This window comes from Pinus tabuliformis, chromosome 1_2 (assembly GCF_031772625.1).
Source record: "Pinus tabuliformis cultivar Carrire ecotype Pingquan chromosome 1_2, CPIR1, whole genome shotgun sequence".
Lineage (NCBI taxonomy): Eukaryota > Viridiplantae > Streptophyta > Pinopsida > Pinales > Pinaceae > Pinus > Pinus tabuliformis.
In genome coordinates this window covers 1,003,738,505-1,003,760,399 of record NC_142298.1, presented here as the reverse complement: position 1 = coordinate 1,003,760,399, position 21,895 = coordinate 1,003,738,505, and the positions used below count along the sequence as shown (strand labels likewise).

General features: G+C 36.6%; 1 protein-coding gene across 1 annotated transcript; it reads right to left on the bottom strand.

The window, feature by feature from the left end:
* Positions 1-19,770: 19,770 nt before the first annotated feature.
* LOC149209480 (chaperone protein ClpB1-like) lies at positions 19,771-21,233 on the bottom strand. Its single transcript, XM_089394269.1, has 5 exons — positions 21,150-21,233; positions 20,645-20,855; positions 20,425-20,555; positions 20,163-20,329; positions 19,771-20,067 (listed from the first exon to the last, which is right to left on the bottom strand). The coding sequence occupies exons 2-4, from the start codon at positions 20,817-20,819 to the stop codon at positions 20,204-20,206; spliced, it is 432 nt and encodes a 143-aa protein (XP_089250395.1). The 5' UTR covers positions 20,820-20,855; positions 21,150-21,233; the 3' UTR covers positions 19,771-20,067; positions 20,163-20,203.
* Between the last annotated feature and the right edge of the window lie 662 nt (positions 21,234-21,895).

Here is a 21,895-nt window from a genome sequence, read left to right as displayed (position 1 = left end):
TTTGCATATTGTATGAGCATGCTAATAACATTCATGTCATGTTTCATGTAGATTAAATTGCATTTAGAGTAGATTTTATTATATGTATGGATTTATATTCTCATATAAAACACGGGCAATACCCTACACCCAATGCACATGCTCCCAAACAGGTTGATTGCAATGTGCATGTTACAAGTCTATGGAGCCAGGGATTGTTGGATTTCTCATGAAATTCCCATGTAAGTATATGGATCATACACTCTACAGTGAGCTCATGTCCCAATTGGATCCAAATGTCACCAACCAAAAGTGGGTGATCCAATAGGAGAGTTTTTTTCTCCAACACTTCGGATCTAGTCAGTGAACCAACAACCCCTTACAACCACCACCAGTTGATGACATGCCATTATTCATCATCGCCACCTACATCATTTAAATGCTTCTCACCCATCTCGCAAGAGCACATGAATGAAGGTGGGCTTCGATTAAAAAGTACTTTATTCATTTTGCAGTCAGGCACTTATGCGTGTTTATACTTTGAGCTTTCGGCATAGATTATGAGTTGTCCTGGAAGAAGGAGGGGTTTTGACTGTGATCTTGTTTCGTTATCTTAAATGGGGGGTTAATCTTTGATGCTAGTCTACTGGGACCTCCCCTAATGCCCCAATGGTTATAGGAGGGGCACTACTTGGGAAGCTCTAATTGAGATAGTGTTCCATCTATCTCGACACCATGCTTACCACCTTTCCATCTTACATTACAAGCCCTATATTCCATCTCAATTCTTCAAGTTCAAATGACCATTGATTCTCTGGGATTTGGTGCCCATATATCCTCATACCTAGGTAGGGCTCAAAACTTGGCCCTAGGAGGTTGTTGCAACTCAGAAAAGGAAAAAACATATATTTTCCACAAGAAAAATAAAATAAAGAATATTAAAATGCAAAAGAGGGTATGTACATACACATTATCTTGTGAGAAAAATCCTAGCATGAGCTCTACCTCTCCCCTTATGGCCATCACCCAGTTTGTTAGCACAATATTGCTCTTATACATCATAAATGGAACCCTTGCATGTCCCAACCCCAATCAACAATGAGTTGCCTCATCAGTGAGGGGTAATACAACTATTATACATCATACAAAATAAGCGCTAACCCTTTGAGCTACGAGAAGTAATACAAAGAAAAATCAAGAAAAAGTATAAGTTGCACAAGGGAGGTGGAAAAACAAAGGCCAGGTTGGTAACTCATGTATCCACGATTTCTCCGTCCTCACATATATACACTCAGGATGCGAATCCCCACCATGTTGGTCCCTTTGACCATGGCACTTGGCCATTAAGTCTAATCTCCTCTGCTACCATCATTATTCACATAACACCTATTGATTGAAGGGTGGACTAAGGAAATGTCACTTCCCCTTAGGGGATCGAAGCACCTGATAGGGTTGTCCTATAGCCACTCCTACCTAGGGAGGCAACACCATTACGAGTTCAAAGCCCAAAATTTGGAAGGGGATCCTTGTTTGAAGTGTCAAATAGCCCTTTACATTCAAGCTTGGTCCACTTAGATGCAAAAATGATTATTGTACCTGATGATTTGTTGCTTGCTATAATTTTTGATGTGATTGTTAAATGGTTCCACAACCACGACTTGTGCAACCTAACTGGGGCCTAGGCCTACAAAGAATCATATTGACACTCGCAAGTGAAGCATTGGGAGTCGTGGAACTCCAAGCAACAATAGAGCATCATACACACCCTTGGGAACCTCCAACACCACACAATGTTTTTCCACTTTTCCCTGCATTTGATGACTTTTTGGGATGATGCGCTTGGACCTGGTAGGCCCCCAGCTGACTTAGCACTTCATGAGAGATGATAGCTAATCCGAGGCCGAGATGAGGATGGTCTCACCCCTTGAGACATGGGAGGGCTAGCACCACCTTTGAAGCCCTCAACATTGGAGCAATGATTGACATTATGACCACTTGGAGACCCATGAGACCATGCTTGTGCCCCAAGATGAAATTTGGGGTCCAAGAGGGATATTGAAATATATCTAAGGGCCAACCCTTAAATGGTGAATTTTAGATGCTTCTACACCAAATTTGTTACCCAAAAGCACTAATGAATGCCCTAGATGGCCTAGCACATGGATAGTGTCATCTTTTCTTGCCCTGCGGCTCACACGTGTGAGATTTTTTTTATGTTTTGGGTCTTGGATAGTGGGTTGGATTGTAACACACCTCATCATTGTGATTTTACTTGTTGATTAGGGGTTTTTAGGTTTAATTATCTCTATTCATCCTCATATATATAAAGGAGAGGACACTTGTATTCTCATCATCACTTGGACTTGAATTATTTCAACCTCTTTTCTTTGTGGAGGAAATTGGATCTATTAATCTAGATATCATTGTTGCATACATTACTCATGAATAACATGTGAATGATAATCCTAGTGGTGAACTTTTATTGGCTCTTCCATAAAAATCCTTGATCCATTACATAGGTAATCATTAGGGTATTTGATGCTAGAGCATCAATTATTCTTCCTCCTTAGAAACCTTTAGCTATCCAGTTAATTCATAGACACCATCCTTCCAAGAAGTAAGGCACTCACCTACCTCATTGGTGATCAAATTCATTTTTTATCCATAAATTCTATCTCTTTCTCTATTGACCTAATTTGGCTCCTTTAAGGCCAATCATCCAAACTAGGGCTTGGTGTGACTTTCTAGGCAAGGAATATTTTTTGGATTGAAGAGTCTAAATGAAAAGGATATAGTTTGTTGCCTCAAAATCAACCATATTGGTAGGAACTCACTTCAACTTTGTCCATAAAATTTCTTGCCCTAGTCATTTTCCCTATGTAAACCCTAGTATGGTGTTGCTTCAACTTAAGGGCTTACTTGAGGGTCTCACATGCCTTTGTCTTGTTGAAAATCATCATTAGAAATTATTTCTCCTTGACTTGACCTTTGGCCCTCCAAACACTCAACCCATTAAACAAGCCCTAATTATTGTGCCTCATAAATTCAACCTCTCTTTGAAAAGTGGTTTGCCTCCATTGGGTAATTGGAACCTTGTACTCAAGTTGCGCTTTTTCCTTATAAGCCTATTGGTCATCATATACCTTTGTAATTAAAATATCCATCATAGGTGACCTCATATTGGGACTCCTCCCCTTACTGAAAGTCCATAAATAATAGGGGGTTTTAGCTATGGTGGTAGTGGGCCACTACCGAATTGTTGTCACTTGGTCTAGTAATAGCTTTGTAGGGTACCCCTTTACAAGGCCTGCTAGATTTTGCAGCAACGAATCCTGCCAAACAACTATGCCTTGACTTGTCCTACTAACAAGTCATACACTCCATCTCATCACCTGATATAAAACCCTCAAGGCCCTCCCCATAGAATCTCTCTCCGAGCTAATTGTAAATGTGGCAATCCTCAGGATGCATTGCAAATAATGAAACATGGACCATTCTCACAAAAAGTCTTGCCCTTGAGAGTGGACTCAAGGATTAGGCAGATGATGTCATCCTATACTGTTTATCTATAATCCTATAGGTTTCCAACCCTCAACATAGAGGAAAAATTGTTCTCTCTATGCTCCATCCCCAAGTGGGATACCCAATCTCTAAATGTTGTTGGTCTCCTAGATAAAATACATGCAAAAATGCATCCACGCTCTCCATAAACCTGATAGTGTGCCCCACCACTCTATCAAAAGATCTATCTAATCTTGCTTCCCATGATATCTCACCCTGACTGAATATGAGAAATTGTTGTTACATCAAATGAATCTTGGACACTCCATCAAGCTCTGCCACATGATGACATCCTCCACCTAGACCCTATTACCCATTTTGGATTCCATCATCCCAAATATTTGAGGGCTCATTTCGCATTATACCTCTAGATATAAGTATCTTTCCAAGCATCACTAACTCAATGGGGTACCAACTCATAGTCTCTCTCCATTCCAACTAAAATGGAATTCCGAAATAGGAAGTATCAACAAGAATTATATTATTTTTAGATTCCATCACCTCCCATAGACAAGGGTGTTTGGGTACATTATAATAATGAAGTGTACAAGAATGATTATTGATTGGGTTCATTATTGTAATGAACACTATTGTTGGAATCATGCCTAGAATTTGACGACCTGTAACATGTATTTAGTTCCGAGACCCGTATTTGACATGCTCACATCAACAATTACTTCTTGTAAAATTCCAAACCCCTCACATGACATTTAAGTGTGTCTAGAAATTGTCATAAATTCAAGTACCTAATATAACACATAGCTTGTCAAGGGAGGTGCCATGTCATCACTAATTGCTAAGGTAGTAATTAAAAAAATTAAATTCATTGTATGTGACTTGTACTTGTCCGATTTTTCCAAATTCCAAGCCAAATACCCATTACCTATGACGGAAACTACCAAATTTGGGTTTCAACATCCATTCGGACATGGCCCACAATTCATTTGAGTCTTGGACTTCGTTTTTCTTAATGTTGTCGGTTTGCTCTGCTTTGGTGGTGAAACCTTGCTATATTATTTTTTAGCGGTTGAATTCATTCAACTTATTTTCCTTAAATGCTACTGGGTTTGCTCTCCTTCAATGGTCCAACCGTACTCTATTAATTTTCACATAAATTCAAAATATATTCGTCCTGAGATACTTAAGATCCTTCCATGTTTTTACATCATAGCTTTTGGTAATAAGTGATTATGTACATCAATTTCTTTCTTATATTATTTGCAAACTTTTCATTGAATTTGAATAATGCTTTTTTTATATTAAAATTTTCATAAATCATGAAATTTCTTCTTGTAATTCATTAGAGTCATTAACTTTATTTTTTTAATGATTTTGGTTTGCTCAACTTTTTGTTAATGATTTTGGTTTGCTCAACTCCTATGGTTCAACTATATTATGTTAATTTTTAGAGTAATGATTTTGTTTAATGCTTGTGGTTCAACTATGCTATGTTAATTTTGAGGGGTTTATTCATTCAACTTTGTTTTTCTTTTTGTTAGACTCTTGTTATTCAACTATGTTATGTTATTTTTGAAGGGTTTATTCATTCTATGTTATGTTAATTTTGATGGGTTTATTTCAACTTTGTTTTTCTTAACATTGTTGGGTTTGCTTGGTTTCGGTGGCTCATCCTTACTCTATTAAACTTTAATGGTTTTACTAAGTGTTAGGCCTCTTTCATTAGATTGGGTTTACAAGAGTTTTACTAGGTATGGACTCTACTCCAATGGGTTTGCTCTAGTTTATCAATTTTGAAGGCTTTTATTGTGTTACGTGGCCAGTGAACTTCTCTTGAGTCAGTGGTGTTCAATTAATTTTCTTTGCTCAGCTCCAATAAATTGATACATGTTAATTATCATATTTCAGTAAAAAAAAAATTCTAAAAAATTTTAATTTTCAGATTTATAAAATCTAATTCAAATAAACTAATTTTTCTTTTATATATTTATTAGATTTTTATCATCAATATATCTTATGTAAATATTCAACCACACTTGTTTTAATAATACATATTACACAAAATTTTGATTACTATAATGTTTATTTTGAATATTTTTATATAAAAAAATTTCAGATTTAAAATCTGATTCAAATAAACTAATTTTTCTTTTATATATTTATTAGATTTTTATTATCAATATATCTTATGTAAATATTCAACCACACTTTGTTTTAATAATACATATTACACAAAATTTTGATTACATTATACTGTTTATTTTGAATATTTTTATATAAAAAAAATACAATGTAAATAGGTAACTGAAAAGATATCATAATAAAATTTATTTGAAAAAAAACCTATAAAATTTTAAAAATACACCTCAACAAATAAATATCATCACATTTTCACTTAGGAAACAAAATAAAAATGAAATTCCATTGGGAATCATTGATACACAAAATATTTTATTTCACCTATTTTACCTAAACAAACAACTTACCACTGATGTATTTACTTGATAATTGAGTGGCAATTACAAGCGCGCTGTCCAATATTTTGACTCCATGATGAACTTTGTACTTTTCCTTTAAACCACGAAGGATACTGATAGTATTAGTCACGCTAGGTTCAGCCACATCCACCTGCCCCAAAATAGTAATAGTAGTAAACTAGCATTTGCACCAAATGTTGCAAAAGAAACGCCGTAAGGCATAAATTGAGGAACAATCACTACATGGGAATGGGCAAATCTAAATGAGATGCAAATATGTAGCAGAAATGAAATTCTAACGCTATATAAACAGAAGTTGATTTAGGGTGCCTCACACTAATTTTTATTAATTATTGAATTAATATTGCATATAAATCTCATAAAATTCAATCAACTTATAATTTAAGGCTCTGATCTAAATTTGACTTTGGGTCATTAACAGGGTGATGCCGTGTCTCAACTACTTAACCACTAAACCATAGGCCAACAAAGAAAACACTGCAAAATGTTACAGGCATTACCATAGTAAACCCAATGACTCTACACACAAGAATTTTTGGGGGAGAGTGTTATTGGAATTAATAAATGGCATAACAGGAGCAGAACCCTTGTCTTGCTTCCAATCCTCGTTTACAAAAGAAAGCTCATTTTGAATGATATATCTTAGGTTTGGATCGGAAGGCAGAGCTGAAGCCTCTGATAAAAGAGAGCGACATTTTTCCTTCACTTCATTAAAGCGGCTATAAGTGGGAGTGGGAATATAATTTTTGTTAGTTTTGAAGGTAGATGGAGCATCGAATTTCAGTAATTTGTAAGGGGATGAACTGGCCTCATTGCAGTTGTTGTGGTCTAAAGTGGTTGTTAGCTATTTTTGTGGTTGATGTGAGTAGTTTTGTGAGTGTGGCCTTAATGCAGAGTGTTCTTTGTCTTATGTGCTTCTATTGCATTGTCTACAAACTCATTCTGGTGAAAATTGGGTTGGCTAGGAATTTAATGCAGGACCTGCTCTACCAATGAGCTACCTGCCCTTTTGATGATGGGCATATTTACCGGTTTGATATCAAGGTGTGAATTGGTACCTCCAGCATTCCATTGGGTTAATGCCAAATGGTGTAGTAGCACATAGGCAACTTTTGCAGTGACATTTCGGGGGAGTAGTTCAAGTTCTGTTGATATTCACCTTCTTCTGCTAGCTAAAAATGTGTTTTAGGTATGGTTACTCAAGGTTGAAGTTATGATAACGAGAAAGATCAAGGCCTAGGTTTTGGGCCGAGTTCTTTGTATGTTTAATCTGCTACATGTGCCTCTGGTTAGAGTTCCTTCTCGAATACTTACTTGAGTTGGTGGAACTCGGAGTTCATAACACTTTCCAGCGTATTTCAAAATTCATTCCATATTTTCATGCAGCATTGCCTAAAAGTTTCCATGTCGGCACTGGTTGCCTTTTCTCCAGACCAATCCTGGTTCAATTATGCAAGTACTCTTCTTAATAGCATACGCTGTGTTGGGTGCCAAATTATACATTTCTGTTATTGAAATTCAACTCGAGAATATGGTAATATGGTCATATGGTCATATGTTTATTTTGTTTTCTATTTTCCAGTTTTGGTCTGCCAATCATGTACACGAGCTTTTTTTCTTATCTTCACAAGATAAGATAATGCATGCTATGTACGTTTAGGAACATTTGAAATCTTCTAAGAATTGATGGAAACAATAGATGTTACTATGGAAAAATCAGATGAGTCCAAATTAATATCACATGGATCTTTTGATGAACTAGTAGTTGTACCTAAGCTAACCTTAACTGACAACACCTACAAGTCATTACCAACTCCCGTGTTTTATGATGCTAAAAAATAACTTATAGCCTTATCTGTTACAAAAATGGTTCTCCATCAACAAAAGGAGCATTCTACATCTGCAAGTGAATGGATTTATTTGGATTTCCATCACTCACAGGGAGGGGACTGCAACAATCATAGTTGTTTTTCTCTTCAGAAAAATATACAAGATGAAGACAACTGCAAATTGATTAATTTTACAGATCCTTCTTTGAAAGTGACTTCAACTTTTTTGAATATAATGGAGTATTTTGATAAGCACCAGGATAATCAACCTGAAAATAATGGTCCAGAGCTCTCCGAAAGTGTTGGTATATCAGATATTCCAAGGTTCAAGTTTGAAACTGTTCTGGGTGGGGTACCTAACAACATTGACATGAAAACACAGGATAATCTGCAAAATGCAATTCAGTCAAGAACTAAAAAAGTCTCTTTATTGTTCAACTCTATGTTTGTATCCAGTGATTTGTCATTTTACTTGAATGTGAAAAGAAGTTTTGTAAGATGTGGAGATCCTTTAGCAAAAGAAACAAGTAGCATGAAAAATTCTTTGTATAGCGATCTCAATTCTCAAATACTATTTCATCCGATTTTTATTGTCAAAAGAACATGATACAACTTCATCATATTGAGATGTCCAAATCTGTCATAGACATTATTGATTGCATTCGAACGGATTCTGAAATGGTTTATGAGTTAGATAATGAGCTAAAAAGAATAGTACATGCATTTCCAAACCTGAAAAAGCTTTGTATTTCACATGTTAATCAGGTAGATCTAATGATTTTGATCAAGGACAGGGTTTCCCAAATAGGTTCCTTGAAATATGATACAACTTTGAGAGGACTAGGCACTATGCATATATTACAGAAGACAACTTTTGATGTTTGTTTCTAAGTGTTCAGGTAGCATATCTGTATTTGATAGAGTTGGTTCAAAGCATAGAGTTTTTGGAAGATTCTATAAAACTGCCCTATTCTTTGCTTAAATATGCCTTTCTTGACCATCAATAAGCACTTTGGATTTAACAGCACCAAAACAGAGAACTTTTGGAGGAGAGTCTACCATGGATTTCATTTCCATTTTCTTATACATTTGGTTAGATGTACCTAATTTGTTTAACGCATATATAATTTTTTCTGAGTTCCAATATGATGCTCACTAAAAACAAACAGATAAATCTGATGCAGCCTTGCACCAATAAGTAAACGGTGTAATGTTTCAATTTAAAACAGCAGCATTGGTTCACAGTAAAAAAGCCTTCAAGAGCCATCCATTTCCTCCAACTGGCTACCTCGAACATCTTATCAAGTGATATGATACAACCTTGGCTTTTACACTAACAGGTATAACGATGTAATCATTTAGTTAAAACAGTAGAACTTGTGCACAGTAAGACAATAATGAAGGGTTATCTACTTTCTCGAATTGGCTACACCATTTTTTTCGTTGTTGAAAATGCATCATATACCACATTAAAAATCAAAGATATCTGGTGATTGACAAAATATTTTGTAAAAAAATACTTGTTTAGATTATAACAAGCATATCATTGTTTACAATAGCAGACTTCTGGGCCCCAAGGGTTAGACTGAGAGGACAAGGCTCTGGGGGTTAATGCTCCCGCCTCATTTTGAATTCACAGACTTAACTATTCTGTGTGGTTGGGCCTCTCCATGGGACCTAGGGTTTATAGTGGCAGCCTAATGGACTCAAACCCATGCCTAGCGAGTATGAATCCACTCAGTTATTGATTCCCTTGATAGAAATAAAAACCACAAACTTTCCTACAAGCCTCGTACCATGCCACAGAATGGGCCTTACTGCAAATGGCCAAAGCCTCTAAGTCTGTGTTTCAGCGCATTGGACATTGGGATTTTTCTCTCCCCTTGCACGCAGTTATGATATATAAGGGGGCTCTTATCTTTATTGCGATTAACATGTTGACTCTGTTCCATCTGCATCTATGTTCCAGATTTATTTGCTTTTTAATCGGACCATCAATAAGAGCTTATAAATTTTCATGCATTGTTGCCAGCAGGACAATTGCTATTGCAGTATAGTTCTCATGCTATATGGCCTACTTTCTTCTTTATCTATCCATATCTAGTTATCAAAAACACGGATTTCGAGTGCCTACTTTAATGAAGTCTCCACGAGTGTATGAGTCACACTGTTTGTACAACATTCTTGAAGGAAATCAGATGAGAAATGGAAAGAGGACCTTAAGTAGCGCAAGAGCAATGCAATGGTATTTTGTATTCCTAAGCCTATTCAGACAATGAATAATGCAGTGTGGAGAATGTGATTCCAACCTTCCCAATGATCTTTTGTATAGAATTCCTAATTATTGTGAATACTTGTACTTGGATGTAATAGGTTGTAAATCAGAATTGGAAGACAAAAGGATAGTGTGTGAAAAAGTTGAAACACAGAAAACAAAAATAGAAGTAAATCAATTTTTCACACCATATGTAAAAGAACTTATATTCAGATCTAACTGAAACATCCAGCTCCCCCATAAACTTTATGTAATGGATGAGCTTGTATACTCCCTGTCATTAAAGGACAAGTAATGATTTCTGTCATGGATGCCCCCCCATATAATTTAAATTTTCTCCCATTGAGATTTCCGCAAATGGATGGGCTCTCAAACACTCTGCCATTAAAAGACAAGCAAACCATTTATATTAAAAATAAGATTATATGAGTCAAAAAAATACTTATTAGGATAACAGTGATGTGGTACTTATTAGGATAAAAGCCTGGCAAACCATTTATATTAAAAATAATGTCGTATTGAAGAGACTATATCAAAGCGAGCTCTGCTCTGGCTCTTGCTTATTATTCCATATGAAGCAGCGTTCAACAGGATGAATCATCTGCTTTAGCATCCAACATGAATTGTTTATAGGTATTGACTGGACAACTTTCCTTCCTTCACAATATAATTCTGTGAAGGGAAATATTTGTGAGCCAACTTCATGCATCAATAGCCACAAAGGACTAAAGCACTGACTTCACTCTATCTTAGATTTTGTTTATTTCAAAACTACTAACCTATAAAATCAATAAGATGGAATGAGCTCCATGCTAATCTTTTATCATTCATTCCTACATAATGCTTTGAACCATCATTGGTCTCAGGAATGTATTTGAGAGTCCAATATTTGATGCATTGTTTTATTTGAGAGAAGCGAGCTCTTCTCTGGCTCTTGTTTGTTATTCCAAATAAAGCAGCCTTCAACAAGATGAATCATCTGCTTTAGCATCCAACATGAATTGTTTATAGGTATTGACTGGCCAGCTTTCTTTCCTTCACAATATAATTCTGCGAAGGAAAATCTTCTCCCTTGAAGTATCTGTCTAGAATATCCTGCGTTCCAGCTGCATACATTATCTGAAGTAGAGATTTTATAAACAATTAGTCAGAAAAATCTCAAGAATATCTTTGTACTTTTTATGATTCCTATTTTCTGCTTCCAAAGATGACAAAAATGATGAATTAATGACAGCATTAAAGCTTTGTGCAATGGACCATGATGCAATATAATTGACTTTTTGAATTATTTATGAGGTACGTTTGTCAATCAAAGAAATTGCTAGAAACAAAGGGGTGAAATTGGATGAAATATGACACCTAGCCATCTATTGTAGTCCCAGAGATATGGGGAGTCATAGCATGGTTTGGCATGGAGCACCATGGATGATCTTTTGGAGCAGGTTGAGCAAACCAAGAGTTAGCAATGTACCTGTTTCCATCACTGCAATTGGCAGTTAGCAATGTGGTTGTTTCCATCACTGCAATTGGCAAGCTAACTTGTTATAACAAACAGGAACACAGTTTAGATCCTTTTGTCTTTCAGCGCATTGGACATTGGGATTTTTCTCTCCCCTTGCACACAGTTATGATATATAAGGGGGCTTCTATCTTTATTGCGATTAACATGTTGACTCTGTTCCATCTGCATCTATGTTCCAGATTTATTTGCTTTTTAATCAGGCCATCAATAGGGGCTTTTAAATTTTCATGCATTGTTGCCAGGAGGGCAATTGCAATTGCAGTATAGTTCTCATGCTAGATGGCCTACTTTATTCTTTATCTATCCATATCTAGTTATCAAAAACACGGATTTCGAGTGCCTACTTTAATGAAGTCTCCACCAGTGGATGAGTCACACTGTCTGTACAACATTCTTGAAGGAAATCGGATGAGAAATGGAAAGAGGACCTTAAGTAGTGCAAGAGCAATGCAATGGTATTTTTTATTCCTAAGCCTATTTAGACAATGAATAATGCAGTGTGGAGAATGTGATTCCAACCTTCCCATGATCTTTTGTATAGAATTCCTAATTATTGTGAATTGCAAGTGTTTTCCAGACAGGAATAGCTTGTAAAAGATAAAATTCCATCACAGTCAAGGAAACTCATCTAGTAATGGTCCAAAGTACCTTCACAAAGGCCCTGGTACTTCGTGAATTTAGAGGATGCATCTGGGTTTGCATGTGACCATGTTCTAGCGAAATGTTACAATTTGTTTTAAAAATTTAAACCAAAACAAAAATCTTGCATTACATTCAAAAGTACAACTCACTTGGCCAAGGGAAGCAGTTAGAAAGTTTAAGGAGGTCAGCGACCAGTATGTAAAGAGATAAGGAAATATGGTAGCAGACCTATTGGCTAATATTGCAATAGAGGAGGAATAGAAGGATCAGACCTAAACACAAATTCATTGTCATTGTTCATTGTAAGCAGATTTTTTGCATCTACATTCAAATATTTCGAGGTAATGTCCTAGTTTATTGTAGAATCCATTGACAGAAAAGAGACACTTGCAGTCACTATAGGAAAAGTGTATCATCATTTGATATATTGATTGATCTAGATTCTATAGGAAGGGGAAGCTGGGTAGAATGTACCATATACGTGAGCTCTAGCTTGAATTTCACAGCCCCAATATCTCAATGCAGCATTAACATATATACAATTACTAAGGAACTGTACCTGCTGAAAAACCAGACGTAGAAATGTAATTTTCTTCCTTAGAAGGCAATCCAATCAATCACATCTCATTTCAACTTTAAAATAAAAATACACTTAACCAGTCAAAACCTAGATAAGTGAGTAACCCATCAAATGCACCGTACCTGCTGAAAACAAGACGTCCGAATGTAATTTTCTTCCCTCGTTTTGTATTCAGGGACGGCTCTTCCCGGAAGGCAGTTCAATCAGATCTTATTTCAATCTTTAAAATAAAAATATCCTTAACAGGTCAAAACCTAGGTAAGCGAGTGAACCTTTAAATGAATTTAAAGCGTCAGTGAGTTTCCCTCGAATTACTTTCTTGTTGAAATCCCAATGAGTTGTGTCTGAGTACTTAAAACCCTGCAATAGAAAAAAAAATCATCAAACAACCCTCTGAGTCATCTTAAGATTCCAAACCATTATCTACCAGAGGGCATTTTAAATTCTGTACACCTATATAATATACTGGTTTGGAATTAAACAAGAAGCATACATGTTCAGGTAATTACCCTTCACAGAAATCTGAAATCATGTGTTTCATCTCTTCTGCTCCGCATCGAACCAAACAAAATAAAATCAACCAATCCAGAAAAGGGAAAAAAATAAAAGAAAATTCAACAAACACCAGCTGGTAAAAGAAAAATCGACAAAGAAAATGCACAATGAAAGCCAAAAAATAACAAGCAGAAGCCAATTCAAAGCAATGCAGAATACAGAAGAAGATGAGCTCAAAATAATAAGATATAATTTGTCTGCAACTCTTATATAGCAGCTCCATCTCAAACGGTCATAAATTTGCCCCAACTTCTAGTTCTTTCTCACTTCCACTTTAATCTATATTAGCAACATATCACCATGCTCTTTCTGAAGCTGAGATAAATGTTTGATGATGGGACTTGTATGTCCATTATTGACATTGGGAAGTAAGAATTACATGGTGTTCTACCTCCTTTCAATGGTCTAATATAGAACCAAGAAGTCCACAAATGAAGTGGAAGCCCATTTACCAGAGATTTACCCAAATACTATATATTCACCAAATCAGACAAACAATGACTTGAGTATGGCTATAATCAAGAGAAACTTCAATAATGCTTTCCCAGATAATGCTTTCCTCAATAATGCTTTGTCTTCAAAAAATCTTCGTCCATGACTCCAGTCATTAATTAGGATTTTCAATTCATGTATATTCAAATTGGAGCCAGCTTTAATCAACCATCTAAGCATGCAAACATTGGCATAAAAAAGAAGACGAGCTTCTGCCAGAGAAAAGGAGATCTCGAAGCATACGAGTCATTATTATCTCAAAGCTGCTTGTGACTCAACAAGAGTAGACTTTTGGGCCCTAGGGGTTAGACTGAGAGGACAAAGCTCAGGGGGTTAATGCTCCCGCCTCAATTTGAATTCACAGACATAACTGTTCTGTGTGGCTGGGCCTCTCCATGGGACCTAGGGTTTATAGTGGCAACCCAATGGACTCAAACCCATGCCTAGCGGGTATGAATCCACTCAGTTATTGATTCCCTTAATAGAAATAAAGACAACAGACTTTCCTGCAAGCCTTGTACCATGCCACAAAATGGGCCTTACTGCAAATGGCCAAAGCCTCTAAGTCTGTGTTTCAGCGCATTGGACATTGGGATTTTTCTCTCCCCTTGCACGCAGTTATGATATATAAGGGGGCTTCTATCTTTATTGCGATTGACATGTTGACTTTGTTCCATCTACATCTATGTTCCAGATTTATTTGCTTTTTAATCAGGCCATTAATAGGGGCTTATAAATTTTCATGCATTGTTGCCAGCAGGGCAATTGCTATTGCAGTGTAGCTCTCATGCTAGATGGCCTACTTTCTTCTTTATCTATCCATATCTAGTTATCAAAAACACGGATTTCGAGTGCCTACTTTAATGAATTCTCCACCAGTGGATGAGTCACATTGTCTGTACAACATTCTTGAAGGAAATCGGATGAGAAATGGAAAGAGTACCTTAAGTAGTGCAAGAGCAATGCAATGGTATTTTGTATTCCTAAGCCTATTCAGACAATGAATAATGCAGTGTGGAGAATGTGATTCCAACCTTCCCGATGATCTTTTGTATAGAATTCCTAATTATTGTGAATTACAAGTGTTTTCCAGACAGGAATAGCTTGTAAAAGATAAAATTCCATCACGCAGTCAAGGAAACTCATCTGGTAGTGGTCCAAAGTACCTTCACAAAGGCCCTGGTACTTCGTGAATTTAGAGGATGCATCTAGGTTTGCTTGTGATCATGTTCTAGCGAAATGTTACAATTTGTTTTAAAAATTTAAACCAAAACAAAAATCTTGCATTGCATTCAAATGTACAACTCACTTGGCCAAGGGAAGCAGTTAGAAAGTTTTAAGGAGGTCAGCTTCCAGTATGTAAAGAGATAAGGAAATATGGTAGCAGACCTATTGGCTAATATTGCAATAGAGGAGGAATAGAAGGATCAGACCTAAACACAAATTCACTGTCATTGTTCATTGTAAGCAGATTTTTTGCATCTGCATTCAAATATTTCAAAGTAATGTCCTAGTTTATTGTAGAATCCATTGACAGAAAGGAGACAATTGCAGTCACTATAGGAAAAGCGTATCATCATTTGATATATTGATTGATCTAGATTCTATAGGAAGGGGAAGCTGGGTAGAATGTACCATATACGTGAGCTCTAGCTTGAATTTCACAGCCCCAATATCTCAATGCAGCATTAACATATATACAATTACTAAGGAACTGTACCTGCTGAAAACCAGACGTAGGAATGTAATTTTCTAACGTAGGCAATCCAATCAATCACATCTCATTTCAACTTTAAAATAAAAATACACTTAACCGGTCAAAACCTAGATAAGCAATTAACCCATCAAATGCACTATACCTGCTGAAAACAAGACGTCCGAATGTAATTTTCTTCCCTCGTTTTGTATTCAGGGACGGCTCTTACCGAAAGGCAGTTCAATCAGATCTTATTTCAATCTTTAAAATAAAAATATCCTTAACAGGTCAAAACCTAGGTAAGCGAGTGAACCTTTAAATGAATTTAAAGCATCAGTGAGTTTCCCTCGAAATACTTTCTTGTTGAAATCCCAATGAGTTGTGTCTGAGTACTTAAAACCCTGCAATAGAAAAAAAAAAATCATCAAACAACCCTCTGAGTCATCTTAAGATTCCAAACCATTATCTACCAGAGGGCATTCTAAATTCTGTACACCTATATAATATACTGGTTTGGAATTAAACAAGAAGCATACCTGCTCAGGTAATTACCCTTCACAGAAATCTGAAATCATGCGTTTCATCTCTTCTGCTCCGCATCAAACCAAACAAAATAAAATCAACCAATCCAGAAAAGGGAAAAAAATAAAAGAAAATTCAACAAACACCAGCTGGTAAAAGAAAAATCGACAAAGAAAATGCACAATGAAAGCCAAAAAATAACAAGCAGAAGCCAATTCAAAGCAATGCAGAATACAGAAGAAGATGAGCTCAAAATAATAAGATATAATTTGCTTGCAACTCTTATATAGCAGCTCCATCTCAAACGGTCATAAATTTGCCCCAACTTCTAGTTCTTTCTCACTTCCACTTTAATCTATATTTTAGATTTTATTTTATATTCATATCCACCGACATGGCCAGTGCTCTGCGATTCAAAATTTGTTTAAAAAATCACAAATATTCCGAGTGATTACGGTCGATGGCGATTACATGGAAGCAGTGCTGAAAGATTTCCAAACCAAAACCTTCAGATTGTGTTTTTAAATGGAAACATTTTACAAGGACATGAGATACTTTAATATTTACTGTTTTTCTAAGATATAATGTACATAGCTATGCATAGTCATTTAATTACCAAACTCGTTTCGAACATGCTTGAACAGGATTACAGAACAGAAGCCAAAGCAAGAAACCTGGCCTGGCGCTCCTCCTCCTGCAGAAAAATCTGCCCTGCGCGGCCCTCCCCATCCTCCTGGCCTTTCTCCTGCAGAAAAAGCTCGTGCAACACTGGACAGACTGGCTAGGTAGACAGACGGCTAGAGCTAACCAGCCTGCTATTGGGCATTTAATGCACCCGATAGTGGCCTCACCATACATACATGCCATGCATTTCCATCCCGCATCCATCGTTTCTCCGGCAACAGGATGGCCCATCACATAAGTTTTCCGAGAATGGGTGACCCACTACCTCCGAGCTGGCACCGGCTGTGCTGGGCACCAAAGAGCCATTTGCTCCATTCGCGCAATCCGTCGAGTTTCCTCTGCAACCCCTCTCGAGCACAAACCGCTCCCGCAAGTGTTGCTGGCTCACCCACGCAGGTCCGCCCAGGGTGCATATTCCCGGCTGGCTGTGCGCCCCCCAGCGTAAGGTAAATTAACCTCTGTGCCAGTTTCTTATCAATGCTGTATGTGGCATCCCCATATTGCCAATGCCTGTAAATCCTCGATTTATTCCATGTAGTTACAAAACATGGCAATCTCAAAATAAATTTTGGCATACAAGGTCTTATTTTACATGACCATGGACATAATATTTAAGATAAATGATCTCCTTATAAGCAAATCTGAATTCTTATGCTGTTTCTCCGAAAACTACATTTGAAGGTATCGAAATTCTGTGCTCTTAGCTGGCAATTTAGATTCTCTCAGCCTTTTTAATTTGGTGATTAAGACTAAATCCCATCCGCAGTAGTTTACATGTACTCAAGAATAAAATTGTTGACAGCGTTTAAGGCTAGAGTTTAGAAAATTTGGGTTGCATTAATCATAGAACTGTCAGACATGCTTTTCCTTTCTTGTACAACTATTACAATCTGGGTGGAGTAATATCCACTGTTCTGAATGTGTAACTTTTTCCGATACAAGAATTGAACACATTAATTTCAGGACACCAAAACAGATCATTGCAGTGTTTCTGCAGGGTAACCATACAAATAAATTGTTAGCCGATCATTGAAACAGCCTATGAATCATTGGTCCCTTTTTTTGCTAAATTCTAACAATTTAGCACATTAAACCTTTAAATGAGCAGAAAAACACTGGAACAAAGTGCCTCAGAAGAAAGACATTTTGAATGAATGCACATGCTTGGGAAGGCATCTTTCGTTCAAGGTCTAATAGCAGTCCAACAAACTCTTTAGCAAGCTAGTGGGCTCTGTTGCAATATATACTTTATTGAGTACTTACAGGACCTTATAATTACTACTGGGCACCATTCCAAGCCTACAGGTTCTGATGTATGCCTACATAATTTGTCGAGGGGCCTACGGGTTCTGTAAGTGTTGATCAGTCTTGCAACTCTGCTATGCAATCTATTTTGCAAGTTGAGAGCTCCATTGTGGGCCTACACTTTATGTTTTTGACTTATTAGTGTTCCTAACGTCCAACAAACTCTATTATGGATTTCTTCTTTTTGCTACAAGCTCACGAATCCTGTTAGAATTCATATTTTGAGAAGTACAACAATATATTACTTATCGTTACATACTAGAAAACATGCAACTTTTCCGAAGAATTTTTTATACTCTGTAGATAACAAATGGGAGGAGCATCTAATTATTAATCCAAATGATGTGTTAGGATCAAGTAAAAAGCAACATGTTTTAACTTTTATTGTTGAAACTTGAAATCTGGGAAGGATTTTTTTAATCAAAAATCTTCTTGACTATAAAAACAAGCAATGAACACTTTGCAATAAAAGACATCCACATTGGGATTATTTATTCATGGAATCATGAACCCCAGTGGATATTAATCTTTGCTACATTTCCATTGTGCTAAGAAAGAAGCCAACTTAAATAAATCATAAATGCAAAGATAACCTTGTTTTACCACTAGTTGGGCCACTTCACATCTGCCAATCTATATGGGTGAAAGACCTTCAACAATTTTCTTTAATGGAGCTCTAATAAGTTTTATAAACTCCTTAAAGTAGATCAAGAGCTACTTGAAGATTCACAATTTTGCCATCCCACTCAAATTTGTTATGACTTGACATAAAGCTTAACAAGCACTGATAAGTCGCAATTAAAAAGACAAAATGCTATTTCAGGTATAACTTCATACAACTACATGTGCAAAGTAGCATTTAGCCAGGCTATGGACAATCCTAATTTAGCTCCTTTGCTGAATTGTCTGAATAATGTACGCCTGCAACTAAAATGAGAAACTAACTCTGTAAAGAAGGCTGCAGGTATAGGAAAGCGGTAGCCTGCATATAATCCCAGCCATAGATTTGTCTATCGATTATATCAGAGCAAGCATTCAATAATGACCTAGAGATATAAAATGTTCAATCACAATCTAGAGGTACAAATAATTGGACCAGAGATACAAATATTTGGATAGACTTGTTGCTGATTATGAGTGCTCAAAGTTTGTCCTTTCTCTGAACAATAGACAGGTCATCTGATAGGCTAGAGCCTAGATTATAATCAGCATTAAAAACGAACATCCATTAAGAAGGTTGTACTGACATGCGAATATGCAAGTCTAAAACGCCCTGATTACTGGTCTATTTCCAATCCAGTAACTTCGCTTACCAGCATTTCTTCAAGTCACTATAAAGTCCTTTAGCATACATTCCACTACCATAACTTACTCACATATGCAGAGTTTTAAGTCCCAAGAGGCACATTCACATTTGCTACAACTATGTCTCCACAGTGTTCGATACACCTATTACTTTATATTCTACCACACATTTATCTCCCAGTTGAACCCGCTGGAAAAAAGTAGACTGCATAAGATTTTTATGTGATTAAAATAGAATCAGAACTGGCCTTATCAATCTTGACTACAAGCGTCACAAATGCCCTAGACCAATAAATATTTATATCTAGTTATAAAATCCTTTATAGCAAAAAGAAAAAATAGGACATCTCAATACATGGGAACTTCATAACCAAAAGTTCCACATAAATTACAATTTTGATTAGGTACATGATATTCTAGTTTTATCAGTAGCCCATCATTATGCTACTTTCAAACCAGTTCAGAATATATTCAGTACACACACCTCGGAATTGGAATTCATCAAAACTCCATGTGCATGCTGCAAAACCCACTCAACTGTTCCGAGACACCAAAGAATGTCTGCTCCCATGGGACTCCATTCTCCAATCCTGCCTCCTCTGCCGGAATCTGTGATACACCCTCTGGTCTTGTGAAGCACTTTTACCAACTAGCTGCATGTGATCTGCAAACAAAATTATGAGATGATTAACTATACCCAAGCCTAGCATTAGTTCATATAAGACAGAAAGTAGCAGCAATCGCTAGTTAGAAGTATACCCATTCTTCCACCATCCTCTCCTTATATTGATGTTTTCATTTTATTTGTACAATGCAACTACAAGCGCGCTGTCCAATATTTTGACTCCATGATGAACTTCGTACTTTTCCTTTAAACCACTAAGGATACTGATAGTATTAGTCACGCTAGGTTCAGCCACATCCACCTGCCCCAAAATAGTAATAGTAGTAAATTATTAAGGCAGCGCTATACATGCAAAAAAACCACATCAATACTTGTATAACCGGGTTAAGCACTCACCTGCTGGAATCGTCGCTCAATTGAAGCATCTTCCTTTACATAATCATGGTACTCTTTTGGAGTAGTTGCTACAATGCACCTAAGTTGGCCCCCAACAAGCATTGGTTTTACTGGGTTACTCCACAACCAAACTTTAAAACCAGTCACTTCGAATAATCCTTAATCTAGGTTAATAACATAATATGATTATTGGTTGAATAAAGTGTTTAATCATACATACCGAATCGCGGTTCTCTCACTGGTTCCCAGACCTCTTTCAGTACAGAGTCAAGTCGCTCTGTAAATTCCTCGCAATCGGCACCAGCCTCAAGGGCTTTCATATCCAAGGCTATCAATCCCGTGTAAAACCATTTGAAAAACATACCTTGGTCTTTTTTCTTTTCAATTCTACCCATTCCATATACCGTCTCCAATATTTTCGACTCCACTAACTGTACAGCGATAACAAATATTTATTACATAAAAGACGAACAAACCAGTTAATTGTTCTATGAGAGACTGTCGAGGTGTTTTTACCTGAACTCCAGAAGTCCCTGGCACAAACAGCGGTGGCGCCATGTATTTCAGAAATGGAACTCTGAAAAAGAGTTTATTTTGAAACGCTGGTGATGCCGATTCAGATGAGAAAACACGAGTGAAATGAAAAGATAGTGTTAGAGAGAAAGATATAGATGGTGGGTGTCACCGGTCTTAACAGTCACACACTTAACACTCTGAAAACTTACAGGCGTGCCTTTCACGCCACTGCCGTCGCACAGGTGATGTACTTCAGTCTTCTCAGTCACAAACCTACAGCGTACAGTCACATCAAATCATCTTATAAAACTCACTAGAGTGCCAGCGTTAAATATTTTAGAGCCGCCACCGATTGCGGACTTAATGGGGATGATATACAGCATTATACAACATTCAATGGTAATTCACTTAACATACAGCATTATCCCGATTGCAGATTCACCTTTCCGTCTCCGTTTATATAGCCAGAGGTTGATATTCACTATCGGAATTGTTAATCTCGGAAAACTTTTGCAACCAGAAACTTGTGTTATGTGTGACATCTGTCGTTGTCTCAGCGCCGTATAGCCGACAGCTTCAGCCATGGAATTAAATTCAAAAAGTACAAGGCTACAGCAGCCACCAGTGCCAGCTTGTGCAATAGAATAAATGTACAGCACCCGCACACAATGGAATAAATGTACAGCACCCGCAGATGCCAGAAAATGGTTAATGCATTGAAAATTACCTTAAAAAAATATTGAAGTTGTTGCCTCATTCACCGCACTGCGTTCAAATCAAGTAATTTGTTTTTAATTTTTACAATTTCAATTAAAATTTCAATAACAGTTAATATTAAATATTGATTTATGGAAAATTGGTATTTAAAAATAAAATTATAAATATTAGTATTATTTACCAATTTAATTGTTATTAATATTATAATTATTTTAAAAATTTTATTTAAATAGTTTTA

Excerpts from the sequence above, each read along its gene's own strand:
- LOC149209480 (XM_089394269.1), bottom strand. The coding sequence starts at position 20,819 with ATGGGTAGAATTGAAAAGAAAAAAGACCAAGGTATGTTTTTCAAATGG. Across the intron at positions 20,556-20,644 it reads AGTGAGAGAACCGCGATTCG|TTTGGTTGTGGAGTAACCCA; the intron begins GTATGTATGATT and ends CTGGTTTTAAAG. Across the intron at positions 20,330-20,424 it reads TTGAGCGACGATTCCAGCAG|GTGGATGTGGCTGAACCTAG; the intron begins GTGAGTGCTTAA and ends ATTTTGGGGCAG.